At 35.8% G+C, this 25,464-nt stretch overlaps 1 protein-coding gene across 1 annotated transcript; it reads right to left on the reverse strand.

Moving 5' to 3' along the window:
• Window positions 1–392: 392 nt before the first annotated feature.
• On the reverse strand, window positions 393–23,876 carry LOC121380809 (protein AF-17-like). Its single transcript, XM_041509790.1, has 15 exons — window positions 23,693–23,876; window positions 23,509–23,588; window positions 18,941–18,995; window positions 16,862–16,971; window positions 16,267–16,370; window positions 15,193–15,286; window positions 10,756–11,330; window positions 9,582–9,749; window positions 8,932–9,023; window positions 7,155–7,305; window positions 5,051–5,136; window positions 3,483–3,661; window positions 2,663–2,720; window positions 1,465–1,553; window positions 393–547 (listed from the first exon to the last, which is right to left on the reverse strand). The coding sequence occupies exons 1-15, from the start codon at window positions 23,799–23,801 to the stop codon at window positions 395–397; spliced, it is 2,103 nt and encodes a 700-aa protein (XP_041365724.1). The 5' UTR covers window positions 23,802–23,876; the 3' UTR covers window positions 393–394.
• Window positions 23,877–25,464: the final 1,588 nt, after the last annotated feature.

The raw sequence follows: 25,464 nt of genomic DNA on the forward strand, positions 1-25,464 counted from the left end.
ATTTCAACACTATTGATGCAAGATTTCAGTACCATGGTCTTAGATTTCAGTACCATGTTAGATTTCATAACTAAGCTAGATTTCAGTAATGTGATCTTACATTTCGGTACTATGCTAGATTTCAGTGCTATGATGCTATATTTCAGCAGATTTCAGTAATTTTAGCACTTCTTGATTGTCGTACTGTGGTATCACATTTCATTTTAGTACAAGGATCCCTGATTTCAGTACTCTGGCGTGACATTTCATTTCAGTACTATGATGCTCGATTCCAGAAGATTTCTGTACTGTGTGTCCAATTTCAGTACTAAGATACATTTCATTTGTGGATTTCTGAGAACACTGTTGGGTTCAGATCTAAGGGTGAAACGCGCCAACACGGCGGTTTCGTCTATCACGTCTTGTCCTTGGTCTGTAAGTCTCTGATAGCACTAACACTGCTGGTGTGAGTTTGGGAGGTGAACGGGGGATTCGATGACAAAGATGACAAAGATGATGGCGAGTTCGAAGATGGAACACTGGAATACAGCACTTGAGACTGGGGGTCCTGAAACATATGAGAAGAGGATCAAAATAATGGACAGACCAGGGGCCCGTTTACGAAGAATCTTAGTGATAAAACCATATTAAGTCACTAAATTCTACTATGACTAAAGGTGATTTTAGTGCCAAGATCACTTTGTAAAATGGAGCCCAGATATTTTTTACATCAACAGCAAGAAGGAAGGCTATATTATATTTCTTCTTGTGTAACTGTTCTCATCCATAATAGCAGCTCATAATAAATATTTAATATTAATTGAGAGGATAATGATAATCTTAACAATAACTCCAAAACAGAATGAACTTTGACCGTATGACCCATCACCTGATGTAAATAAATCCCACCACTAATCATTATAGAGGCTCCCTTACCTGAAATTTTGTTACAATGGCTTCCAATTCCAAAAACCTAAATAACTACTGTCCACTGCCAGAAATAGCAGGTCAGATTACAGTAAACCAATTGTCTTCTAAAGTCAGCCCCATTTCCTGTGTACAAACAGCTGACTATATACTTCGAAAGTTGATTTTAGGAAGGTATTCTCCTCAGAACCGAAGTATTATTAAAAATCACACAAATTAACAAAATAAATTATCATGATTTACCCAAATTAAAGTGAACATGTCCAATATTGTATGCATCTATTAAAATAGATATGTTAAATCTTAGAATTTAAAAAAAAAAGTTTCTTTTGTTTAACATCACCACTGGAGCACATTGATTATTAATCATCAGCTATTGGATGACAGACATTTGGTTATTCTGATAGTCTGAGAGAGGAAACCCACTACATATTTTTTATTAGCAGCAAGGGGTCTTTTATAAGCACTATCCCACAGACAGGATAGCACATACCACAGCCTTTGATATACCAGTCGTGATGCACTGGCTGGCACGCGATATTAGATCTAGGATCATACCCGAATTAAACTGGCTGTGTCGGAGACTGTGTGCAGTGGTCCATCGGTTAACATTTTGGAATTTGTGTCCACACTCGGAGATTCAGATTCTGAATAGAGAAAACAAAATTAATAATAAGTAAAAAAACAAAAAACAAATGTTTTTATCTTTGAAATACAAGCCTTCTCAGAGTACTGCTATAGGTAGCACTAAAACTAATAACTTCCGGCTGGGTCAAAGTTCAAGGTGCACCCAACTTTTGATAGAGAAGTCCTGTGATTGGTGATAAATGTGAGTGTGTTGATTGTAAAAAAAAAAAATTCATCTGGGCAAAAAATGTACATGTGTAAGCAATTTTATTTCATCTAGTACCACTGTGCTTGAAACATGTATGGGGTACCTGTAAAAAAAAAGCACTAGAACTTTGTGTGGAACTAGGGTAGTCATAGATGCCACCCGTTATCTCAGAAATAAGCAGCTTGACCCCCAATTTTTTCTAATTCACTTTAAGGGTGAGGGGCGATAGTATTTATATCTGTGGCGTTTATGTTGATTAATATGCTACAGGTAGGAGTTTTAGCCACATGTTACTATTGTCGTCTATGGGATTTGATTTGGTAATATACACCCTAAATGTCCTACGTTCAAGAGCTATAACTAGCAAAAATTCCCAATAAAAGTTATACTTAATCTAAAATTAAAGTCTGTTTTGTTTAAATACACCACTAGAGCACATTGATTTATTAATCACTGGCTGTTGGATGTTAAACATTTGCTCATTTTTACACAGAGTATTAGAGAGGAAACCTGCTACATTTTTCCATCAGTAGCAAAGAATCTTTTATATGCACCATCCCACAGATAGGATAGCACATGCCACTGCCTATGATATACTAGTCGTGGTGCACTGGCTGGAACGAGAAATAGCCTAGACCGACTGTACATCAAACGAGTGCTTTACCACTGGGAAAGGGCCTACACCTTAAACATGATCTGTAAAACTATAGAAAACTATATGTATGATAAACAGACAGCTAAAGGAGACAAAACCTCTAGTCCCCTCAGGTTGGGACTAATAACCCCATCCCTATTCAAAAGCACCAAGTGAATAACAATCATTCAAAATACAAGTGTTGCAAACACACCCTCTTGGAAATCAGTTTGCTTGACAGAATTAGAAGACATACAGAGATGTGGACCCGTAAATCCTTGACCTACCTGCTGAGCTGGCAACACTGTCGGGATTTGCTGGACTTAAACTAGGGCACCCAGAGTCCTGCAAAGAAAACAACATTAGGTGTGTCATTATGTGAAGCAGTAATTACTTTTTACTGTCAACTCGGCTAAGCCTCAAACAAAAATACTCAAATCAAATCTACAACAATTGGACCGTACGCCATAAATATAAAATACCAATGTGTGTATTTTTCCAAAAGTTGGAACGTCACTAAGATATGTGTAGGAACCATTATGGAGTCTCTAATTTTTTTTCTAAAAATAGTGTTCTACATACTTAGAATAATGCATACTGTGAATACAAGCTAAGTGAAGATACTTTGCACATGGCTGTTTGGGTGAAAAATGCATGGGCTGACTGATGATGGCGGGGTTCTCACTGGACTGTCTCCACTGGGGGTCATTTGAGCTTTCTTGTGCAATTTGGGGAGTCCCATAATAGGATTTTAAGATAAAACTAAAAAAATAAGAGTCCTGTTCAAGTTCCATGCTTCAAAAGACACTTTTCGAGGGTCAGTGAGATCCCTGTGATGGGATTTCAAAACAACTATCACATCACCTAAATGTTACTCATACATTTTGCTATTATAACTGATTGTTAGGGCACCACTGACCTTGTGTTCTGTGGAGTGTGACAGAACCTCTGTCTCTGGTTATTAACCTTGTGTTCTGTGGAGTGTGACAGAAACTCTGTTTCTGGTTACTAACCTTGTGTTCTGTGGAGTGTGACAGAAACCCTGTCTCTGGTTACTAACCTTGTGTTCTGTGGAGTGTGACAGAAACCCTGTCTCTGGTTACTAACCTTGTGTTCTGTGGAGTCTGGCAGGGATGCAGAGATGGTGTTCATATTGGAGAAGGGAAGTGAGAGTCGGGCGTTCACCGTCAGCAGGTGGTCGCGGCGATCAGTCAGGTTCTTCACGTACTCCTCCAACTTCTGGTTCTCACACTTTAGCTGGTTCAGACAGTTCAGCAGCGACGCAACTGCAACAATTTATTGTTGTCTTTCATAACCACTCACAGATTTAGGACAGGTCGAAGAACAATTTATTGTCTTTCATAACCACACACAGATTTAGGACGGGTCCAAGAACAATTTATTGTCTTTCATAACCACACACAGATTTAGGACGGGTCGAAGTAGTTTATTTTGTATTTGTATACGGTGATTTACCTGTGTTTGACACCCAATAGCCATTGTATTTTTTTAGCTACTAAAATATAGCAATTTGGATAAAGTTAATACAGTGAATTTATAAACAGCACATAATTTCGACAGTATAAACAGTGTAGAGGAAATTAATTTTCTTGGTAAATATAGTAATTATATAGTGTGACAATTAAGTGTTGAAATGTTGCTAATTTGACATGTAAAAGGTTAATATAATGTAACATTCACGGTTATAATGGTGCTATTTTGTATAGTTAATATGACACATTCACCGTTATAATGGTGCTATTTTGTATAGGATTAATATAATGTCACATTCACGGTTATAATGGTGCTATTTTGTATAGAGTTAATATAATGACACATTCACCGTTATAATGGTGCTATTTTGTATAGGGTTAATATAATGACACATTCACCGTTATAATGGTGCTATTTTGTATAGAGTTAATATAATGACACATTAACCGTTATAATGGTGCTATTTTGTATAGAGTTAATATAATGACACATTCACCGTTATAATGGTGCTATTTTGTATATGGTTAACATGTCACATTCACCGTTATAATGGTGCTATTTTGTATAGGATTAATATAATGTCACATTCACGGTTATAATGGTGCTTATTTTGTATAGAGTTAATATAATGACACATTCACCGTTATAATGGTGCTATTTTGTATAGGGTTAACATAATGACACATTCACCGTTATAATGGTGCTATTTTGTATAGGGTTAACATAATGACACATTCACCGTTATAATGGTGCTATTTTGTATAGGGTTAACATAATGACACATTCACCGTTATAATGGTGCTATTTTGTATAGGGTTAACATAATGACACATTCACCGTTATAATGGTGCTATTTTGTATAGGGTTAATATAATGACACATTCACCGTTATAATGGTGCTATTTTGTATAGGGTTAATATAATGACACATTCACCATTATAATGGTGCTATTTTGTATAGGGTTAACATAATGACACATTCACCATTATAATGGTGCTATTTTGTATAGGGTTAACATGTCACATTCACCATTATAATGGTGCTATTTTGTATAGGGTTAACATGACACATTCACCATTATAATGATGCTATTTTGTATAGGGTTAATATAACGTGACACATTCACCGTTATAATGGTGCTTATTATTTTTGTATAAGGTTAATATAAAGTGACACTCACTGTCAAAATGTTGGCCCTGCTCCATGAGAAATTGTGATCCCTGCTCCCATTGCCTCTCCAACAGCTGCTCCATGGATTGTGGAAACCTGGACAGAAACACACATCAACAATGAAACAAATCAATAAAAACAGAAATCAAGCTGTAATCAGAACTATCTGTAATCAATGACTCGTGTATATAGGGTTACAAGTTTACGTGTCTTAGTGCTCACTTACTTAGTTATCAAATTATTTTCTGTGTTAATATAGCAATCTTCATAATCTCCAAGAATACTAGTTCCCATTCGGCCAGCATAGTCATTGTGAACCAACTGAGCAATTGTGACCAGGAGATCTTATTTAAATCTGAATATTGGTAGCTCATCTAGTGTGACAATATATTTCAAGTAGAAGCAAAGACATGAACAGAATGAATGTAGCAGGGGAAAATATTTTCAAATCTTAGGTAACTGATTGTCCAGTTACGGGAATATAGTTCTAGTAACCGATGAGTTAAGACTTACCTAATTGTAAAACACTTAAATTACGGTTCTGTGCTACGGTTCTGTGCTACAATGGTGATTCAAATGTATTAAAAAAATAAACTATTTTCAATCTGACTTCTGATAGGGTACTTTTAATTTTAGAAATTAGTTGTTCACTACTTCACCAATTGGCGGTTCACATGATTTTAAAGTTGCGTAACCGACACGTGAACAGAAGAACGGTTCTTGTGAAATATTGTGCCCCGATATAGTGCCAACCCACCCCCAGCACACAAAAACATACCAGCTAAAGTTAGGAAAAAAGCTAATAGAAGATTCAAGTCAATATGCAATTTTTATGTTAGGTGTAAAAATACAGTCATAATTAGATTTTTAATTTTTAATAAAAGCTTTTTAAAATTCCAAAACTGTATAATGAATAAAATAATATACTATGAAGTGGTAACCTGTAATCAATTGATACTTGTCTTAAAGGGACACACCCTAGTTATGTTTATTTGTTAACCATTACGGCATTATTTTTTGCTATTAAACCCCATTTTTCACAAATAAAATTGCACTTTACTTACATTTTATTATTTAGAATACACATTTCCATTCACCTGAAGTGCTTTTTGGTAATCCTGATGTTTGTAAAACCACGAAATGCATTTTTTGCATTTTTTCACAAAACGTGTTGTCGAGAAAAAACCGTTAAGCAAGCGAGGTCCAGTCTATTTTTAATGTCACAGACGTTGGTATATCACGTGACCGTTATCATTTTGGTTCGGTTTGTTTTCTCGTGCACGGTTCGCGCAATGAACATCCGATTTGTTGTTGTTCATTTGTGAGATTTTTCTTCACAGTTCGTGAACATTTTCAGTAACAATAAAGTTCAGACAATTAAGTGTCTCAATACAAAATGTTACAAACCCTTAAAACCAATAATTTTGCTAAGTCTTACGATATCTGGAGAGGGGATACAACCAGGACAGAACAGTTGGAACATGTCCAGGAGAGGTGAAACGAACGCACCCCAAGTCTGTGAAATTTGTCGTGACGTAGGCATTGTTGTGCTTCTACCGGTGACATCAAAATACTAACTTTCAAAATTATTTCAAGCAATTGGGAGATGGGGATTCCCATGGTATTTATCGATATAAAACCTGCTTTTTCACTCCATTTGATAAAAACGTGATCTAAGTGTGTTACAGGTTTGTAGATTAACCAAATTATAATTTATTTTCGCTGGATGGAACTAGGGTGTGCAGCTTTAAATGACACAGAAAAGTTTGCTTTGTTTAATGACACCACTAGAGCACACTAATCATATGTTAATCATCGACAGTTGGATGACAAACATTTGGTCATTCTGACTTGTAGTCTTCAGAGGAAACCCGCTATATTTTTCCATCAACAGTAAGGGATCTTTCATATGCACTTTCCTAAAGAAGGCCTTTGATATACCAGTCACGTGGAACTGGAAAGGACAAGAAAGATCCCAATCTGCGAATGGGTCCACCAAGGGAACTGCATCCTACTACTCAAGCACTTCATTCCAGTGCTCTATCAACTGAGCTATATCCCACCCCCATATTAACACAGACTTGGTTAGCGTATAAATGGCTCCGTGTTCCTACCCTGAAGGATCAGGTGACTTCTGTTGAGACGGAAAGATCTTTGGTGGACTCACGAAGCCCGTGATACCGTTCACCATATCGAGCGAGTCTGCGGTGCTACTCGCGTCACCAGCACACGTCACTAGCCGTGATGACGCCGTCATCGTCGAACCTGGAACAACAAACCATGACAAAACAAACTGGAATAAATGAGTGTCACAAGTTGTGTAATACAGCTGTTAAATATCATACAGCAACTGTGAGAGAGGAAAGTGTGTCTATATTTTCATCTACGATTGTATGGCAGCAGACATATGGTCATGGACCACACAGATGGGACAGGAAACCTGTTCCATGGGCTACTCTTTTTGGTTAGCAGCAAGGATTCTTTTATATGTATCATGCCATACAGACTTTATTAGACCAGTCGAGGAGCACTGGCTGGAATGAGAAAAAACTTATTGGGCCGATGGGTACCGATTCCAGACTGATTGTGCTTCAGGCAAGAGCTTTACCACTAGGCTATATCTAGCCTCATTACAATTGAAGCCATCACTGGTTCTTTTATGACTTTGAAACAGGGATATTCAACAAGGACAGGACATACCACAGCCATTAGCACTGGCTGGAATAGGAAATCACTACATTATTACCCAATGCAGTACTATCTCACAACACTTAAGATGAATGGAGGGGTGGGGTGTCAGACGAATCTCTCCACTGAGGTCAAAAGAATGTTTTACAGTGCAATATCAGGCTATTTATATAGGAAGGAAATGTTTTATTTAATGACACTCAACACATTTTATTTACGGTTATATGGCGTCGGACATATGGTTAACCTTTAGACTACTGGATTAATTTTTAACAAAAACCACGTTGAGTGGGTACAAGTTTATAATTTTTACTCACATATATTCACTTAAATGTTTTATAAAAACATGAAATAAAGTTCATATATTAATCGGTAAGTATTATTTTTGTGTCTTTTTTTGTAATTTTTATTATTTTAGATCGGCTAATGGTGATTAAAATTAGGCAAAAAATCGAAAAAGTTGCGTTTACTTATGGGCATTTGTGGCCAGCTGTCCAGTATTTATGTCCATTATTCCCGATAACAGTGGTTTTCTGATGAGAATTTTTTTTTAAACCCGAACTAAGATTCATATTGCAATATATGGTAATTTTCGTTGTTGGTAAAACGATCAAATTTATTATCAAATTAGCTGTCACAATCAGCTATCGATCCCTGAAAATGACCGCGACGTGCCGCCATTATTGTAAAGCGAAAATACTTGCCGAAAACCACTTTATGAACTAAAAATTTCAAGGTATTTTCAATTGACAAAAATAAAAACAAAAGCCACCATTTTGAAAAAACCTCTTTTTTCTTTTAATTATATTTCCGTTTTCGGTGAGTGTCGTGTGCAAAACGGCGGGAAATATGAATTGGGGAATGCACTGTATACAGTGTACAGTATATCGAGTGACGTGACATCGGGCGAGATATCTCGCCTGCAGTAGTCAGAAGGTTAAAGACCACACTGATATTGAGCGAGGAAACCCGCTGTCTCCACTTCATAGGCTACTCTTTTCGATTAACAACAAGGGATCTTTTATATGCACCATCCCATAGACAGGATAGCACATACCACGGCCTTTGATGTACCGGTATTTATACAGGTGTCATGGGAAAATGTAGACAAAAGGTGCGATGATTCTACAGGATTTAAAAGGATTAACAATTATATTTAATCTGTACAGGATGCCTTTGAAAACAAGATAAAACTAGACTCACCCTGAGTGGAAAGTGAGACTGGCCCAGGAGCAGTCAGACTCTGGAAATATGGGGAACCTCCGAACACACTGGTACTACTCAAACCCGGCGGTCTGGAAAATAAAATTTCATTGTTAATACACACAGACTCATATAACAAACATACGGGTGTATACACAGACGCACAAATTATTGCTGATACACGAAAGTCAGTATGTCACTGTACTGTTTAGTAACACATTAAAGATTGAAATATTATAATTATATAGTCATATTGTAAAATATGGGATTTTCAGTCATGTAATGACTGGGCCATCACATTATGTACATTATACAATAACAGAAATATCATCATTTAGTAAAAGTTTGTTTGTTTTGTTTAACGACACCACTGGAGCACATTGATTAATTAATCATCGGCATTGGATATCAAACATTTGGTAATTCAGACTCGTAGTCATCAAAGGAAACAAGCTACATTTTTCCTGATGAAGCAAGGGATCTTTTATATGCACTTTCCCCCAGACAGGAAAGCACATACCATGGCCTTTGTCCGGTTGTGGTGCACTGTTTGGAATGAAATAACATCATTTGGTAAACCAAATACCCAGGTCATTTGGCAAATGACTGTAAATAAATATCTGTAAGTTAATTATGACAATGTGACATACTGTACTGAATTTCCCGACGTTCCGTTCTTCCTCTTCTGTGAGTGTTTCTTGGCCCCGAGCGTGAGAACTGTTTTCCCCGAGCCCTCCTTGCTGGATTTCATCTTCCCTACAGACGCCTGCATCTGTTTACCTCGCTTCGCCTTCTTCTTCTCCACCGTCTCTTGAGATCTGGAAAAACCAATAAATAAATATACATCAGAAACAGTTTATTATTTTGATCAAACACTCATCATGCTCGTCAAATACAAGGCAGCTACACTGAGCACAACTGCAGCTATAACCAAACATCCCAGCTTTAGACATAAGAATATACATGTAACAGCCACATGCTTTTAGCCCTACCCTTCAGAGAACTGCATGCCACAAACATTAGTCTCGATAAAATACAGTATTTCAGGATTTGCTCCTGGTGATTAGAAAATGTCGCCAAATTATCTTGCAATTGACGAATCTGGTGATTGGCACAGCTAGTCCTGTATTTTCATCACCAACTGATATTTCTGTTATTCACTAAACCATTTATAAAGAAAATATACTCAGTTAATTTATAGGGTCTATCCTGGTGAACATGACAACACTAGCGTACTTCTAATGAGTCAACTCTTTCCTAAGTTCACATACATTCTAACAAACTGTATAATCAATAAACTAGTTGGTGCAAAACAATTATAACCGGTGATTAAATGCCTGTTCCCAACACTATCTTGACTGTCATGCCGACATGACTTTGATCACATAATTTAACGGAGACAGGAACGGCAATTGCCGTCACTGAGATATAAATTGCCGCAGGTAGAGAGGATCACTGACAGCACTATTGTGCCATCAGTAAAACTGCTCAACAACGGCAAAATGTATACACCTGGCGTACATTATCTGCCAATATTCAACATTTGCAATGTCTACATACAGCAAAATAACCTTTCAAACATGTTTATTTACAGCAAAAGACACTTTAAAAAAAAAATTGCCATATAGGCAGGATCAAATTGCTATTGATTTCACCCATGGCAATTTTTTTTTAAATGCTGTTTGAGACAAATTCTTAACAGTAGTTGCTACTTGATTTTCAACTGATAAGCAAATGTTGATAATCAAAATTAAAAAACAAAATGTTCCCAGTCTTGATAAACAGTTCTGCTGTTTTGATAGTTAGTCATGTCAGCACGCATACCTCGATCTCTGTCTCTTGGGGCCATACAGTTCCTGGTCACTAGTTTTATTGGTTGACGTTGCAGCATCTTCCATCGACGTCGTTGGTCCATTAGTGACAAACTTGTCGAAAGAAGCAGGGAACACCGCCGTCTCCTCATGGGCAGGACTCGACCGTTCGCTAGCACTCGTCTGCGGACTCGCAGATTTCTCAAACGAAGAAAACATTCCCGAACTCGCCTCCGAAACTTTGAACCGTGCATCGTAGATTAACTTCTGATCAGCAATCGACATGCTGGATAACGTTGACGAAGTAGCTGTTGTTGATACAACTGACACTGACGTTGTCATCAACCCAGGATCGAATTTGATTTCCATCATTGAGCCGTTTGTCACATGGTTTTTAATGTCGGCTTCTGTGAAACCAACGAAGTCGGGAGACTTGAGGGAGGAGTCTGAGTTAGCAGTGGTATTCAGGGTCGACTGGGGAGAGGTCATCTGTGGGCGGGGCTTGTCAGGCTGACTCCCACACGAGCCAAGATTATTCCTACCACAAAACGCGGGATCCATAACATCGGAATTCTTCATCCTCACATTCTGTACGTAAAGAAATAAAAAAGAGATCCATATTAGAAGTGTGTGTATACAGGTACATATGTTCAGGGGCTGGATCTAGTTATCAGTACAGCACCCACCTGAGATGTTTACATTGTGAGATCAAAGCTCTCAGTGCACCCATTCTTCGATTGCCCTCCCCAACCCATCCCATGCTCTGCAAATGGTATATCAAAGGAAGTGGTATGTGCTGTCCTTTTTGTTGGAAAACACATATAAAAGATACCTGTCTGTTAATGCAAAAATGTAAGCAGGTTTCCTCTGAAGACTACTAGAAGTTAGAAATATCAAATATTTGGCATACAACAGCAGATAATATATAAATCAATATGCTTTAGTGGTGTTGTTAAAACACACTTAAATTTAGTATATATATATATGTATGCATGATGAATGACTAGCCAACATTCATATTTGAATATGCATAAAAAAACAAAACAAAAACTCAACATCACACACAAAAACAAAAATCACACACAAGAACAAAAATCTTAAAATTTATAATGTAACTAATGTAAAAAAAAAAAAATTAACGGAAATATGTATTAAAAGCAATTCATAAGAAACAATTTTGGACATTAAAACAGCACTCACAGGGCTAGCTCTGGGTAAGTAACCCATTTGCCAAATTATCTTTAAATATGCAAAATCCACCGTTATTTTTCAACAAAATATCAATTAGAACATGGAATTTTTTCGCCAAATCAAAATAAAATTCGCAATTGGCAAATTTGGCGAGTGGCAGAGCTAGCCCTGACTCAAAGAAGCAACAATCAAGTACTCATATGTTTAGTCAAATACAAACTGGCTACAAAATGTACCTGTGTATTTCGAAAAAAAGGTGCTAAATTAAGCATTTAAATTTAAATGTTTTCAACTCCCCCAAAAACATAATAATAACAAGTTCTATGTAACTGAAGTCCTAGTTTTGGTAAACCTATGAAGAAATTAATTATAAATCTATCAGTACTAAAACAAACAGTTTAATAATAACAAGTTGTATGTGACTGAAGTGCTAGTTTTGGTAAACCTATGAAGAAATTAATTATAAATCTATCAGTACTAAAACAAACAGTTTAATAATAACAAGTTCTATGTAACTGAAGTGCTAGTTTTGGTAAACCTATGAAGAAATTAATTATAAATCTATCAGTACTAAAACAAACAGTTTAATAATAACAAGTTCTATGTGACTGAAGTGCTAGTTTTGGTAAACCTATGAAGAAATTAATTATAAATCTATCAGTACTAAAACAAACAGTTTAATAATAACAAGTTCTATGTAACTGAAGTGCTAGTTTTGGTAAACCTATGAAGAAATTAATTATAAATCTATCAGTACTAAAACAAACAGTTTAATAATAACAAGTTCTATGTGACTGAAGTGCTAGTTTTGGTAAACCTATGAAGAAATTAATTATAAATCTATCAGTACTAAAACAAACAGTTTAATAATAACAAGTTCTATGTGACTGAAGTGCTAGTTTTGGTAAACCTATGAAGAAATTAATTATAAATCTATCAGTACTAAAACAAACAGTTTAATAATAACAAGTTCTATGTGACTGAAGTGCTAGTTTTGGTAAACCTATGAAGAAATTAATTAATTATAAATCTATCAGTACTAAAACAAACAGTTTAATAATAACAAGTTGTATGTGACTGAAGTGCTAGTTTTGGTAAACCTATGAAGAAATTAATTATAAATCTATCAGTACTAAAACAAACAGTTTAATAATAACAAGTTGTATGTGACTGAAGTGCTAGTTTTGGTAAACCTATGAAGAAATTAATTATAAATCTATCAGTACTAAAACAAACAGTTTAATAATAACAAGTTCTATGTGACTGAAGTGCTAGTTTTGGTAAACCTATGAAGAAATTAATTATAAATCTATCAGTACTAAAACAAACAGTTTAATAATAACAAGTTGTATGTGACTGAAGTGCTAGTTTTGGTAAACCTATGAAGAAATTAATTATAAATCTATCAGTACTAAAACAAACAGTTTAATAATAACAAGTTGTATGTGACTGAAGTGCTAGTTTTGGTAAACCTATGAAGAAATTAATTATAAATCTATCAGTACTAAAACAAACAGTTTAATAATAACAATGTGACTGAAGTGCTAGTTGTATGTGACTGAAGTGCTAGTTTTGGTAAACCTATGAAGAAATTAATTATAAATCTATCAGTACTAAAACAAACAGTTTAATAATAACAAGTTGTATGTGACTGAAGTGCTAGTTTTGGTAAACCTATGAAGAAATTAATTATAAATCTATCAGTACTAAAACAAACAGTTTAATAATAACAAGTTGTATGTGACTGAAGTGCTAGTTTTGGTAAACCTATGAAGAAATTAATTATAAATCTATCAGTACTAAAACAAACAGTTTAATAATAACAAGTTGTATGTGACTGAAGTGCTAGTTTTGGTAAACCTATGAAGAAATTAATTATAAATCTATCAGTACTAAAACAAACAGTTTAATAATAACAAGTTCTATGTGACTGAAGTGCTAGTTTTGGTAAACCTATGAAGAAATTAATTATAAATCTATCAGTACTAAAACAAACAGTTTAATAATAACAAGTTGTATGTGACTGAAGTGCTAGTTTTGGTAAACCTATGAAGAAATTAATTATAAATCTATCAGTACTAAAACAAACAGTTTAATAATAACAAGTTGTATGTGACTGAAGTGCTAGTTTTGGTAAACCTATGAAGAAATTAATTATAAATCTATCAGTACTAAAACAAACAGTTTAATAATAACAAGTTTAATAAGTAAAAGTGCTAAAGAAAAATTAATTATAAATCTATCAGTACTAAAACAAACAGTTTAATAATAACAAGTTCTATGTGACTGAAGTGCTAGTTTTGGTAAACCTATGAAGAAATTAATTATAAATCTATCAGTACTAAAACAAACAGTTTAATAATAACAAGTTGTATGTGACTGAAGTGCTAGTTTTGGTAAACCTATGAAGAAATTAATTATAAATCTATCAGTACTAAAACAAACAGTTTAATAATAACAAGTTGTATGTGACTGAAGTGCTAGTTTTGGTAAACCTATGAAGAAATTAATTATAAATCTATCAGTACTAAAACAAACAGTTTAATAATAACAAGTTGTATGTGACTGAAGTGCTAGTTTTGGTAAACCTATGAAGAAATTAATTATAAATCTATCAGTACTAAAACAAACAGTTTAATAATAACAAGTTGTATGTGACTGAAGTGCTAGTTTTGGTAAACCTATGAAGAAATTAATTATAAATCTATCAGTACTAAAACAAACAGTTTAATAATAACAAGTTGTATGTGACTGAAGTGCTAGTTTTGGTAAACCTATGAAGAAATTAATTATAAATCTATCAGTACTAAAACAAACAGTTTAATAATAACAAGTTTGATATGTGACTGAAGTGCTAGTTTTGGTAAACCTATGAAGAAATTAATTATAAATCCACAACTCTGTCACAAATAGACCAATCCCCAAGAACGTCCATCGTGATCTGTAACACTATATATGATAAAGCTATGCACAAAATTTCAGTTCAATATCTTGAGAAATTGCAAAAAGACGACTGGAAAACTATATGTGGGACATGGTAAGAGACAAAACCTATAATCCCACTGGTCGGACCCTAAAAACATATACATCTCGGCTGACTCAATAAATTTGTTTTGGTCAGAACTGGGTGGGGGTTCTTATAGATTACCAAATTAAGATAAAATTTGAAATGTTTAAGACATCAATCCCAGATATGACACTGACATCAAAGGTACATTATAGAATGTGAATGAATGAATGAATGACTGAGAATGCTTACCAACTTCTTATAGTGATACACACAGTAGCCACAGTATTTCACATTGTCGCCATAGTTACCCGCCTCTTCACAGAGTAAACCTTGACTTTGCGCACTGAAAAGACACACACATATTCATTGGAATAAATGAAAGGAAACATTATCTGATTACCCTAATACATTTTAAAAATATGGTCATTTGGTATCTGAAAGGTTCATTTTGGCACTTGGTTTAATTAATCCTGTCTGTGGGATGGTGCATATAAAAAGATCCCTTGCTACTTATGGATAAATGTAGCAGGCTTCCTTTCTAAGACTATATGTTTTGACATCCAATAGATGATGATAAATAAATCAATGTGCTCTAGTGGTGTTGTTAAACAAAACAAACTTTATCTTCTTGGTTTAGTGAGTGAGAGAAGGGAAATCCAGTACTGCTAAACAGAAGATATGCCATCAAACACATGGCAAACAAACTGACATGTAAACAAAATATACTAATCTACTGAGAAAAAAAAAAAAGAGGAAGAAATCTTGGTGGGAAATATTTAATTGTAAATTCCAATATTAGTCGATGAACCTGTGACGGTAACTTTCATTATAATAACAGAGACCAAAATAGAAAAAAGAAAGAAGTGTTTTATTTAACGACGCACTCAACACATTTTATTTACGGTTATACGGCGTCAGACATATGGTTAAGGACCACACAGATTTTTTAGAGGAAACCCGCTGTTGCCACATAGGCTACTCTTTTTACGACAGGCAGCAAGGGATCTTTTATTTGCGCTTCCCACAGGCAGGATAGCACAAACCATGGCCTTTGTTGAACCAGTTATGGATCACTGGTCGGTGCAAGTGGTTTACACCTATCCATTGAGCCTTGCGGAGCACTCACTCAGGGTTTGGAGTCAGTATCTGGATTAAAAATCCCATGCCTTGACTGGGATCCGAACCCAGTACCTACCAGCCTGTAGACCGATGGCCTAACCACTACGCCACCGAGGCCGGTCAGAGACCAAAATAGAGACAATCTGTTTAGTGTAAAGCATGCATACCACTATACAAATTGTGTGCGAGGAATTGCCGACTTACCAAGTGACATGAAAGTTCTGTTTACATCCGTTCTTGTTACACGTCATACAAGATCCACTCGTGGCTCTCGTCTCACGCCCATGCTCCTCACATATATAGCAAATCTATACAGACACAAATAATAAAGATTAATAAACACAACACTAAATATATATCAAACCATATACATTTTGAAGAGTTATAGTTAAAAGTCAAATAGTTTTGCAACTAGTTTCCATTGGGCCTTAAAACACCCTAATTTTTTAATTTTGGAATAGGGCCTGTAACTTATTTTGGAATAGGGCCTGTAAAGTAATTATCAAAAAGACACTTAATTTGAATTTTATGATTTTCACAAATACCAATCATTGGTGACAATGAATGAATGAATGGATAATGACACCCCAGCATGAGAAATACATTGGCTATTGGGTGTCAAACTAGGGTAAATGCATATATGGATTTATAATTAACATCAATATTAAAATTCAAGAGTTAAATAAAAAGACAGTGTGCAAAATTAATAAATGAATGTTTAACAACACCCCAGCACGACAAATTCATCGGCTATTAGGTGTCATGCAGGTGAAATTGTGTACTGTTTATTTTATCTCACCTTATTAAAGCGATCTCCTGGAACATTTTTGAGTACGATCGGCTCCATGGTCTGCACATTAGAAAACCAAGCCTCGGGAATGAACAAAGCACAAACAACATGACACCAGCCTGAAAAGAGAAAAATACAAACACTGATCTTCACCAACAGAAAACTGAAATAGAAGAACATAGGTATACATGTAGTGATTTTTGTTCTTTGCAAACCTAACCGAATCAACTGACCCATTTGACAACATCTGTTAAAATCCAGGCATAACCGTATCATTTGTAAATTGTAGTGTGATTACCACATGATACTAACTGGAAAGTTTAAAATAAAGTAAAACCATAATTTACAAAACTCTGAAATTATCAATAATTTGTATCCAGCAGCAAAAAACTGTCATTGTTAAAACCCATGACATATGGGAATTCAAATCTAAAGCTATGACAATTGCTGCCAGTGCCGTTACTAATGTCGAGCCATGTGTCGATTTATATCATGCTTTGAATGCAAGCCCCACCCCCACAAAAAAAGGATCATGAATTAAATGTATTGGAGGCTAAATATTCAACAGTGAAACTTAAAAACTTGTTTTAATTTTTTATTTTAACTACACCATTAGTAGGATATTATTTGTCAGTACCAGTGAAAAAATTAAGCTACCAATTCTTAAAGGAGAGGACAATTAAGGCATTTGGCCTGGTATGCATATTCAACGATATATAATGCACATTATTGCTTAATATCAACACGTATAATCATATAGTTAATTAATAAAACGGTTAAATGTGACGCCTATTACATATAACGGGCGCAGCCATTTTGTACCATCTCAGTGAGTACGCCCTCTGGCAAGCTGGTGGTTACGTAATACTTAACGCGTCATGTCAGGAATGAGCCTTAGAACTAGAGAAAAACAATCTACCTGGTTTTTGCGGGATGATACAGTGTCATACATTGCAATGTTCTGTAATAATACACATCCCAGTAAGCCAGCAATAAGTATATCTAGCACTATATATAAATTATTTTTCAATACAAAATAAAATACCATTGTCAAAGTGGCTACACAATAAGTCGAAAACAATTAACAATGTTTTGCCCATGCATTAACCTACGTACTGAAATGATACACGGAGTGTTTTCTTAGTTAATTGGTCTATGCTGTTAGTTGCTTCTACCTGTGATTCCTGATTGGCAGGTGTGTATTTGATTGGTAACCAGACGAGCCAATTAATTGACGCTGTCTAGACACAAAAATACATACCGGTATTGTGGAATATTACCTGTCGCCCCTAAAATTGTTATGGACATGGTTTATTACTGTAAATAGTTCTGTAAAACTATTGATTAAGTAGACTTTTCCATCTAAAACCATAGAACTGACCAATTACGTAGTCCCAAAGAAAAGAAAATTATCACTTGGGTATCGTGGGTTGTCGTTTTTGCTACAACGTAGCATATCAATAGGCCTAATAGTGTACATTTTTCCTTTGGATTATTAAACAGAGAAAAATACAATAACCCCATTTTGTTCCGTTACTGCTTTTGTTTACACTGTACATACAAGAGATGGTCAGGAGCTGACGTCACTTCACCCCAAGCTATCCAACCGGACGTCACAAAAACAAAACAAACTGGCTGCCCCCAGTTAGCAGGAATAATCGGTTTTTTATTAACTCTAAAATTACGTGTTTTTTATTTGCTAAAGTGTCAGTATGTGTTGGTGGTCCGGGTATGCATCTTTCCAACACATAAGGCTCTTGTTTGAGTTGACCCTACCTTTAAGCTTTACAAAATAAGTTTTTCACGTACTGTAAACTTTTATAATGTTCAGCAACATAATCCGACTCAAACTATTGTCTGTTGTATGCTCAGCATCTGACCAATGGGAGCTGACCTCATGACATGATTATCAAGACAACTTATTGTTTATTTTAATAATCGTTTAAAAACATTTATGTATAGTTACTAGTAAATTATTTTTTTTATGTGTAAGGACTGTGTAGGCAGAAAATATTTTAAAACACTTTCTAGGGTTTTCAGGATGCATGCAAACCCTGAAGTCTTGTAAATCTATTTGACTATACAAACCTCCAGTGTCAGTTCGTTTCAAGGCACCATCTTTTTGGGGACAAAGTTCACATTTCTGAGAAATGAAAAATATATATACATGTATTAAAAAATATCCAGAAAAGAAAACTTAAATCAAATTAATAGAGAGCTGGGCAGTATTGAAACTTCAAATCAGTATTGGTATTTTGGGGTTGATTTACCTCGGTATGGGTACGGTATTCGGTATTGACACCTACACCGATAGTGAGCGATATTTTTTATATAGCCGGCTTTAAATGCATGCCGGAGTTAAAACCCACCTACAGTTTCACTCTAAATTCCATGCACATTGCCTCCTGGTTTTAGGTTGGGTCTAAGTTCAGGGCTCACCCTGTATATTGCCAAATTAGCCAACTGATAATTTTTATACAAAGTGGCTACACAATTTTCACTTTGGCTGATAAATTATTTCTCAAATTAATCACATTTTAATGATTTTAAAAGAAATACTCTACATTTCTGAAAATTGGCTAAACCAAAAAAAATTCCAGTGTGAGCCCCAAGATTTCGTTCAATAATACCAACATAATGTTTATATTTCGGATGTCAGATTTTCTGTGTTAAAGTTCCTTTACAAAGGCGCTTCTGCTGGTGCTTCTGGGAGAAAAGCGTTCTTGCTATTCCGTAAATGAAGAAGTTTGTTTTGTTTAATGACACTACTAGAGCACATTGATTAATTAATCATCGGCTATTGGATGTCAAACATTTTTCATAATGCAGAAAGGGATCTTTTATATGCATTTTGCCACAGACAGGAAAGCACATACCATGGCAATTGTGGTGCACTGGTTGGAATGAGAAAAAAACCCTAATCAGTTGAATGGAACCACCGAAGTGTTTCGATCCTGTGATGCAAGCACCTCAGGTGAGTACCCAACCGACTGAGCTAGATCCCACCCAGTCCGTAAAAGACGTTTGGTTTATTGCGCCATACTATATCCCTATGGGCTTTTAAGTTGTTCGGCTAATGTACATGCAGAGCTGTATTAGTTGCATTGGCCAACTAGGCCCAGGCCACCTAATTTTTTGAAAATTTAAGGAACAAAAAAACCCTGGTAAAAATCTTTTTTTTAATTTGTTTAGTTTTTTAGTATTGTTTTTGCATGTTGCACGGAATTGAACTTTTCCACTAAGTAGTAGAATCTATGCCAGATACATCCACCACCCCACCCAACCCAACCCACTCATGATCATCAACATATACCATCCCTACATTTGTTCAATGAGTAGTAGAATCTATACCAGATACATCCACCACAACACCCCACCCACCCCACTCATGATCATCAACATATACCATCCCTACATTTGTTCAATGAGTAGTAGAACCTACATTTGTTCAATGAGTAGTAAAATCTATGCCAGATACATCCACCACCCCACCCATGATCATCAACCTATACCATCCCTACATTTGTTCAATGAGTAATAGAATCTACTCTTTATTCCTTATCACATAAGACATTGTGCAGTGTGTAAAAGTGACCTACATTTAGCTGACTACAGCCTACATGTAGGTCTACATGGCATTATGATTATGGTTTTAGAGAAATTGGGGGAGGGGTGTGTGTGTGCACAAATATTAGTTGAAAATATGAGAGAAGTCCACACACTCTTATTCTCATCGGATAAAAAAAAATGTACAGTGTTACACAAAATGGCAGGAATATGGCTGTTATCAATACCAACATTTCTGTATTTTGAAACTTGCTTGGTATGGTAAACTGGTATTGAAATGATACCAATAGCAAATGTATGGAACATTTTGTTTTCAAAATTGTCATTAGTGATTTTTCTAGTCAGTTGAAAATTGATTAGCAACTACTGTTTAAATGTTCTAAAATTATGTAGTGAATCACAACTCGATACTCAACAAACTGGGAAGGACTTTCCTTTGGCCAAAGGAAAGTCCTACCCAGAAGTTATTATTTCTTTCCAATATATTTGCAAGATGGAGTGGAAAGAGTTTAGGGAAGACAGAATGTTCCAGCATGCATGCTAATACTAATAGTAATACGATCACTAACCTTAACCCTAAATCTAAAAGCCTGGATGAACTGAATGCTGGAACGTTTGGAAGTCTTGCCAGAGTTTATACCATCATTCACCCCCTTTTGTGGGGATCGTAGTCATAACAGTCCCAGTACTAAACGGCCTTAACAATAATTGGTCAAAACGGCCCTAAAAAAGTCAAAACGGCCCTTAACAAAAGTCAAAACGGCCAAAGTGAAAAACTCATAATGGCCCTTGAAAAAGTCAAGACGGCCTTAGATATAATACTTTAAAAATGTATTTCATCTACACAAGTGTCAAGAAAGATAACTGTGCAAAGACAGTTTTTATAGTACGGTCTCACTACACGGATATTATCTGTGTCTTATTTATGTTTGAATAAACAAAGAGTTTAAAATCTACGTATGTGGTTAGTGTACTAGTACATCTGTGTTAATATGTAGATTTTAAGTACAGGTAAGTTTTGGAGAAACATGAATAGTTATTATTATAACCATTCCAAACACATCTCCGAGGGGATGCGGTGAACTCGTATGAATGGAAAACTTGTATGGAAAACGAACTCGCATGTAAAAAAAATGAACGTATAATGAGCTTTTTGTGTGTGTATATTATTTTTATTATCGTATGCACTCTCGGAGGGTCTATACGGTCCACTACCCCGTTTTTTCTTTTATTTATTAAAATAACTTGTGGGGCGGGCACGCCACTTGGAACTCGCCCGGCGATATGCACTCGTCCGGGGGCGGGGCGGTATTTTCAAATACAAGGTCAATTGGTAGTCTTAATTATATTAGTATATTGGGGGACAGGGCCGTTGTGGGCCCCGGGTGAGCGGCACCACTAGGAACTCGTTCAGACGATATGCACTCACCCGGAAAACCTAGATGGTCCACTAACCCTCCCCCCACCCCCTTTTCTGTGATTGAATTCAGTGTTCTTAATTACAATAGTATATTGCGTTGTGTAGGCTCAGAGGTTTCCCTAGAGCGATAAGCCGACACGGCCCGTGCTCCCTTAGCCAGCCAAGTAAGCGCCTTCATGTCTGGTAAGCGCCTTAACTGCAGGACCGTGTCGGCTTAATTTGTAACATGTATACAAAACATGGAGCTGTGATCCGTAACGTCATTCACCACACATTATCACACTTCCATTTGGTATCTCTGCAATTCTTTAGATGTTCACTTTGAGGTCCATTGATCGCACCGTTTTAATTGTCGGCGGGCTTGTGCTGGTCATGTGGTACAGGTGATCGGCTACTACTAATCCGCCAGATAACTGCTTGTTGTAATAATGTCTGTATGCTTGGGAATTACGCATCAAGACAAATCAAAGAAAATACCTATTAATTGAATAAACATCTTTGAAGGTGAAATTCTTGAGTAAAACATGTCACCATTATTTTAATTTTGTAAAGTCTTTGAACCAAAGTAATAAAAACAAACCGATACTGCATGTCAATTTGAATACACATGCCAGTTCAGGGCCGAAAGACATGTCGGCTATCCCAAGGGCTGAGTTCAGCCAGACCGAGCGAAAACAAAACGTTCGCTACACTGGTTTGTGCGCTTCACGTTAAACCAAATGGACACGACGGACACTGAGATCACGATCGCAGGAAATGAACATGCAGTATTTATACAAATTGCAGTTAAACGTACACTGAATTAGTTTACAATAATCATATTTGTTAGATAATGTTAGATATGTATTTGTTAAACTGTGAGGTGACAAGCATTTAACACGACGCTGAAATCAACAGCAACAACATGGTGCAAATTATGAAATTGTTGGGGGTGGGGAATTGATGGGTTATTTATTTTTTTAAGTTTTAACACCCCCCCCCCCCCCTCCAAAAAAAAAAAAAAAAATCACAAAAACAACTCCAACATGATTTGATGGATTGAAGGCAAACACTTAACTGTTTTCAACCCACAACCCCACTTCTTTTGGCTTGATTTTTGTGTTATAATGATGCTATATATGTAAGCGCCTTAAAAAAATCCTGGGGAAAGGCCTGAGGCTAATAAATTGTTACCAGTGATTCCGTTGTTTTGATATATATTTTTTGAACTGCCTGTGATATAGGCTATATTGATTACTAATTATTACTAATGGGAATTAATTTAACGTGATAGTACTTATTGGCCGTTTTGACCATTTCTTTTGGCCGTTTTGACTTTTCCTTTGGGCCGTTTTGACCATTTTCTTTGGCCGTTTTGACTTACATGTTCAGGGCCGTTTCATCATGGGGCCGTTTTGACTGCAAACCCTTTTGTGGTACTGAATCATAGTGAATGTATGTGGTGATGATGAATTATCAAATATGAAGTTACTTTATGTTGGTATTCTTGAACGAAACATTATCTCAACCATAATATAATAACAACATAAAATCTATATTTTTATATAAACATTTGTAAAGGGGAATAGGAGGAACTTTTGCCAAATTAAATTTATATGTAATACTATGAACATAATCAGCCTAACGACAATACAAGTCAACGATAACAGGTCGGTAATGTTTAACTTACCACTCTAGCTTGTCTCTCTTGACTTTCACATTTCCTACAATACCATGGTCCATTGGGTACTTGAACAATTCCATAACAAGCTGTTAAAAAAATACATAATGGAAATTATAAACATCCACACACCACGCATGATTACATGTTTTAAAAATGACAACAAATCGCATGCGAAAACACGTTTGCAAACCTTGGTGAACGGCTACGTTGCAACCATGTCCATCACAATAAACAAGAGGATTTTCGGCCCATCCACGCTCGTCAGAGCATACACAACAACCCCCTACCATCGCTTTCATTTTTAAACCCTAAGGCTTGAGTATAAATGTTTTTTGTTTGTTTTTAATTGCTCCATTTCCGTAATGAACGACCATTTTGAGTTCTTGCTTGTTTTTGTCAACGTGCGCATGCGGTAACCCTTCGGTGCCAATGCGCATGAGCAGTATATGGTACAGGGTTGAAGCCCGGTTCAATTTCAAATTTGAGGACAGGGACTATGCACAGATACGAATAAAGAAACAGTTAAAAAGTTAAAGTTTGGTTTGTTTAACGACATCTCTACGCACATTGATTTATTAATCATTGGCCATTGGATGTCAGACATATAATAATTCTGACATATAGTCTTAGAGAGAAAACCCGCTACATGTCCCCATTAGGCCTAGTAGCAAAATGAAAGGGATCTTTTTATGAAACAGACTCCAACAGACAGGGTATTAAAATTAATACCACGGCCTTTGATATACCAGTCGTGGTGCACTGGCTGGAACGGAAAAGAGCCCAATGGGTTCACCGACCGTGCAACAGGCGAGCGCTTTACCACTGGACTACGTCTCGCCGGGCAGTAGGCTAACCTATGGACCTTGTTTAAAAATATAGGCTAATGGATTTGTATTCCTAAACAGATTATAATTATAGCATAATACAATATAGCTATAATAATAGAACTTTAACAATTAATACTTAAAAAAAAAAAAATCATTTATTACATACCAGTGTAAGATATTGCTCATGTCATAACAATCGCTCAATATCTAACTAGTGTAATATTGGCGTGACGTGATTGGTGACGTAGATCACATGCTGACTCAAATTCGTAGAAACATCATGTGTAATAGGTCTTGTGTTGCGGCTTGTTTGCAGTTGGTTTGTAATAAATAAAATACTAAACTAGCTTGCATGTCATACCATTTTTATGAAACTCGTAATGATACCAAAACGGAAGTCTCAAATTGAATTTTGTTTTCATGTACAGTGCAAAGATTAAATACCTCATATCATACATGCCTCCTAGCTCCTGCCAACCTAAACACATTGAAATAATCTGTTTTACTACTCTCTCTTTTTTAAATGTACATTATTAAAACATCCAGTAAGGGTGACTGACAGATTAAAAAACGCGACCTTACAGATTGAAGTTACCAAAGAACTTTGTTATTTTAATGCATGTTTATGTTGTATATACTTTATATTTTTTTTCATACCATCAATCATGCTTGCTTGTGATGGACAATGGATTATTACTGTACATAGTAATGTGCAACCTCTATTCCCCGCCAGATGCAACTCCAGGGGAATAGAGGTACCGGGAAAGGAATCAGCGAGGATTTAACGACTGACAATTACATTTTCCTGCAAAAGGTAAAAACACACGAGAACACTGAGTCGGCATGGACAAGAGACGGCGTCGTGTTTGCCAAAATAAGGTCGGACGGCAGAATCAAACGTATTACCTCAATGGCTGACTGTCAACAGTAACCGAATGTGCCTTACGTTATCCCTTGTACTGTATGTTGTTATATTCTTCAAAACTTATTACTGTTCTAAATTAATATCCAGTTATTTATTTCTTATTCTTTCACTCATTAGTTCGTTCGTTCATTCGTCCATTTCCCATATATATGTGTGTATGTATGTTTGTGTGTTTATGTGCATATGTACATTGTCTGTATGCGTGTTTAT

This window comes from Gigantopelta aegis, chromosome 9 (genome assembly GCF_016097555.1).
Source record: "Gigantopelta aegis isolate Gae_Host chromosome 9, Gae_host_genome, whole genome shotgun sequence".
NCBI lineage: Eukaryota > Metazoa > Mollusca > Gastropoda > Neomphalida > Peltospiridae > Gigantopelta > Gigantopelta aegis.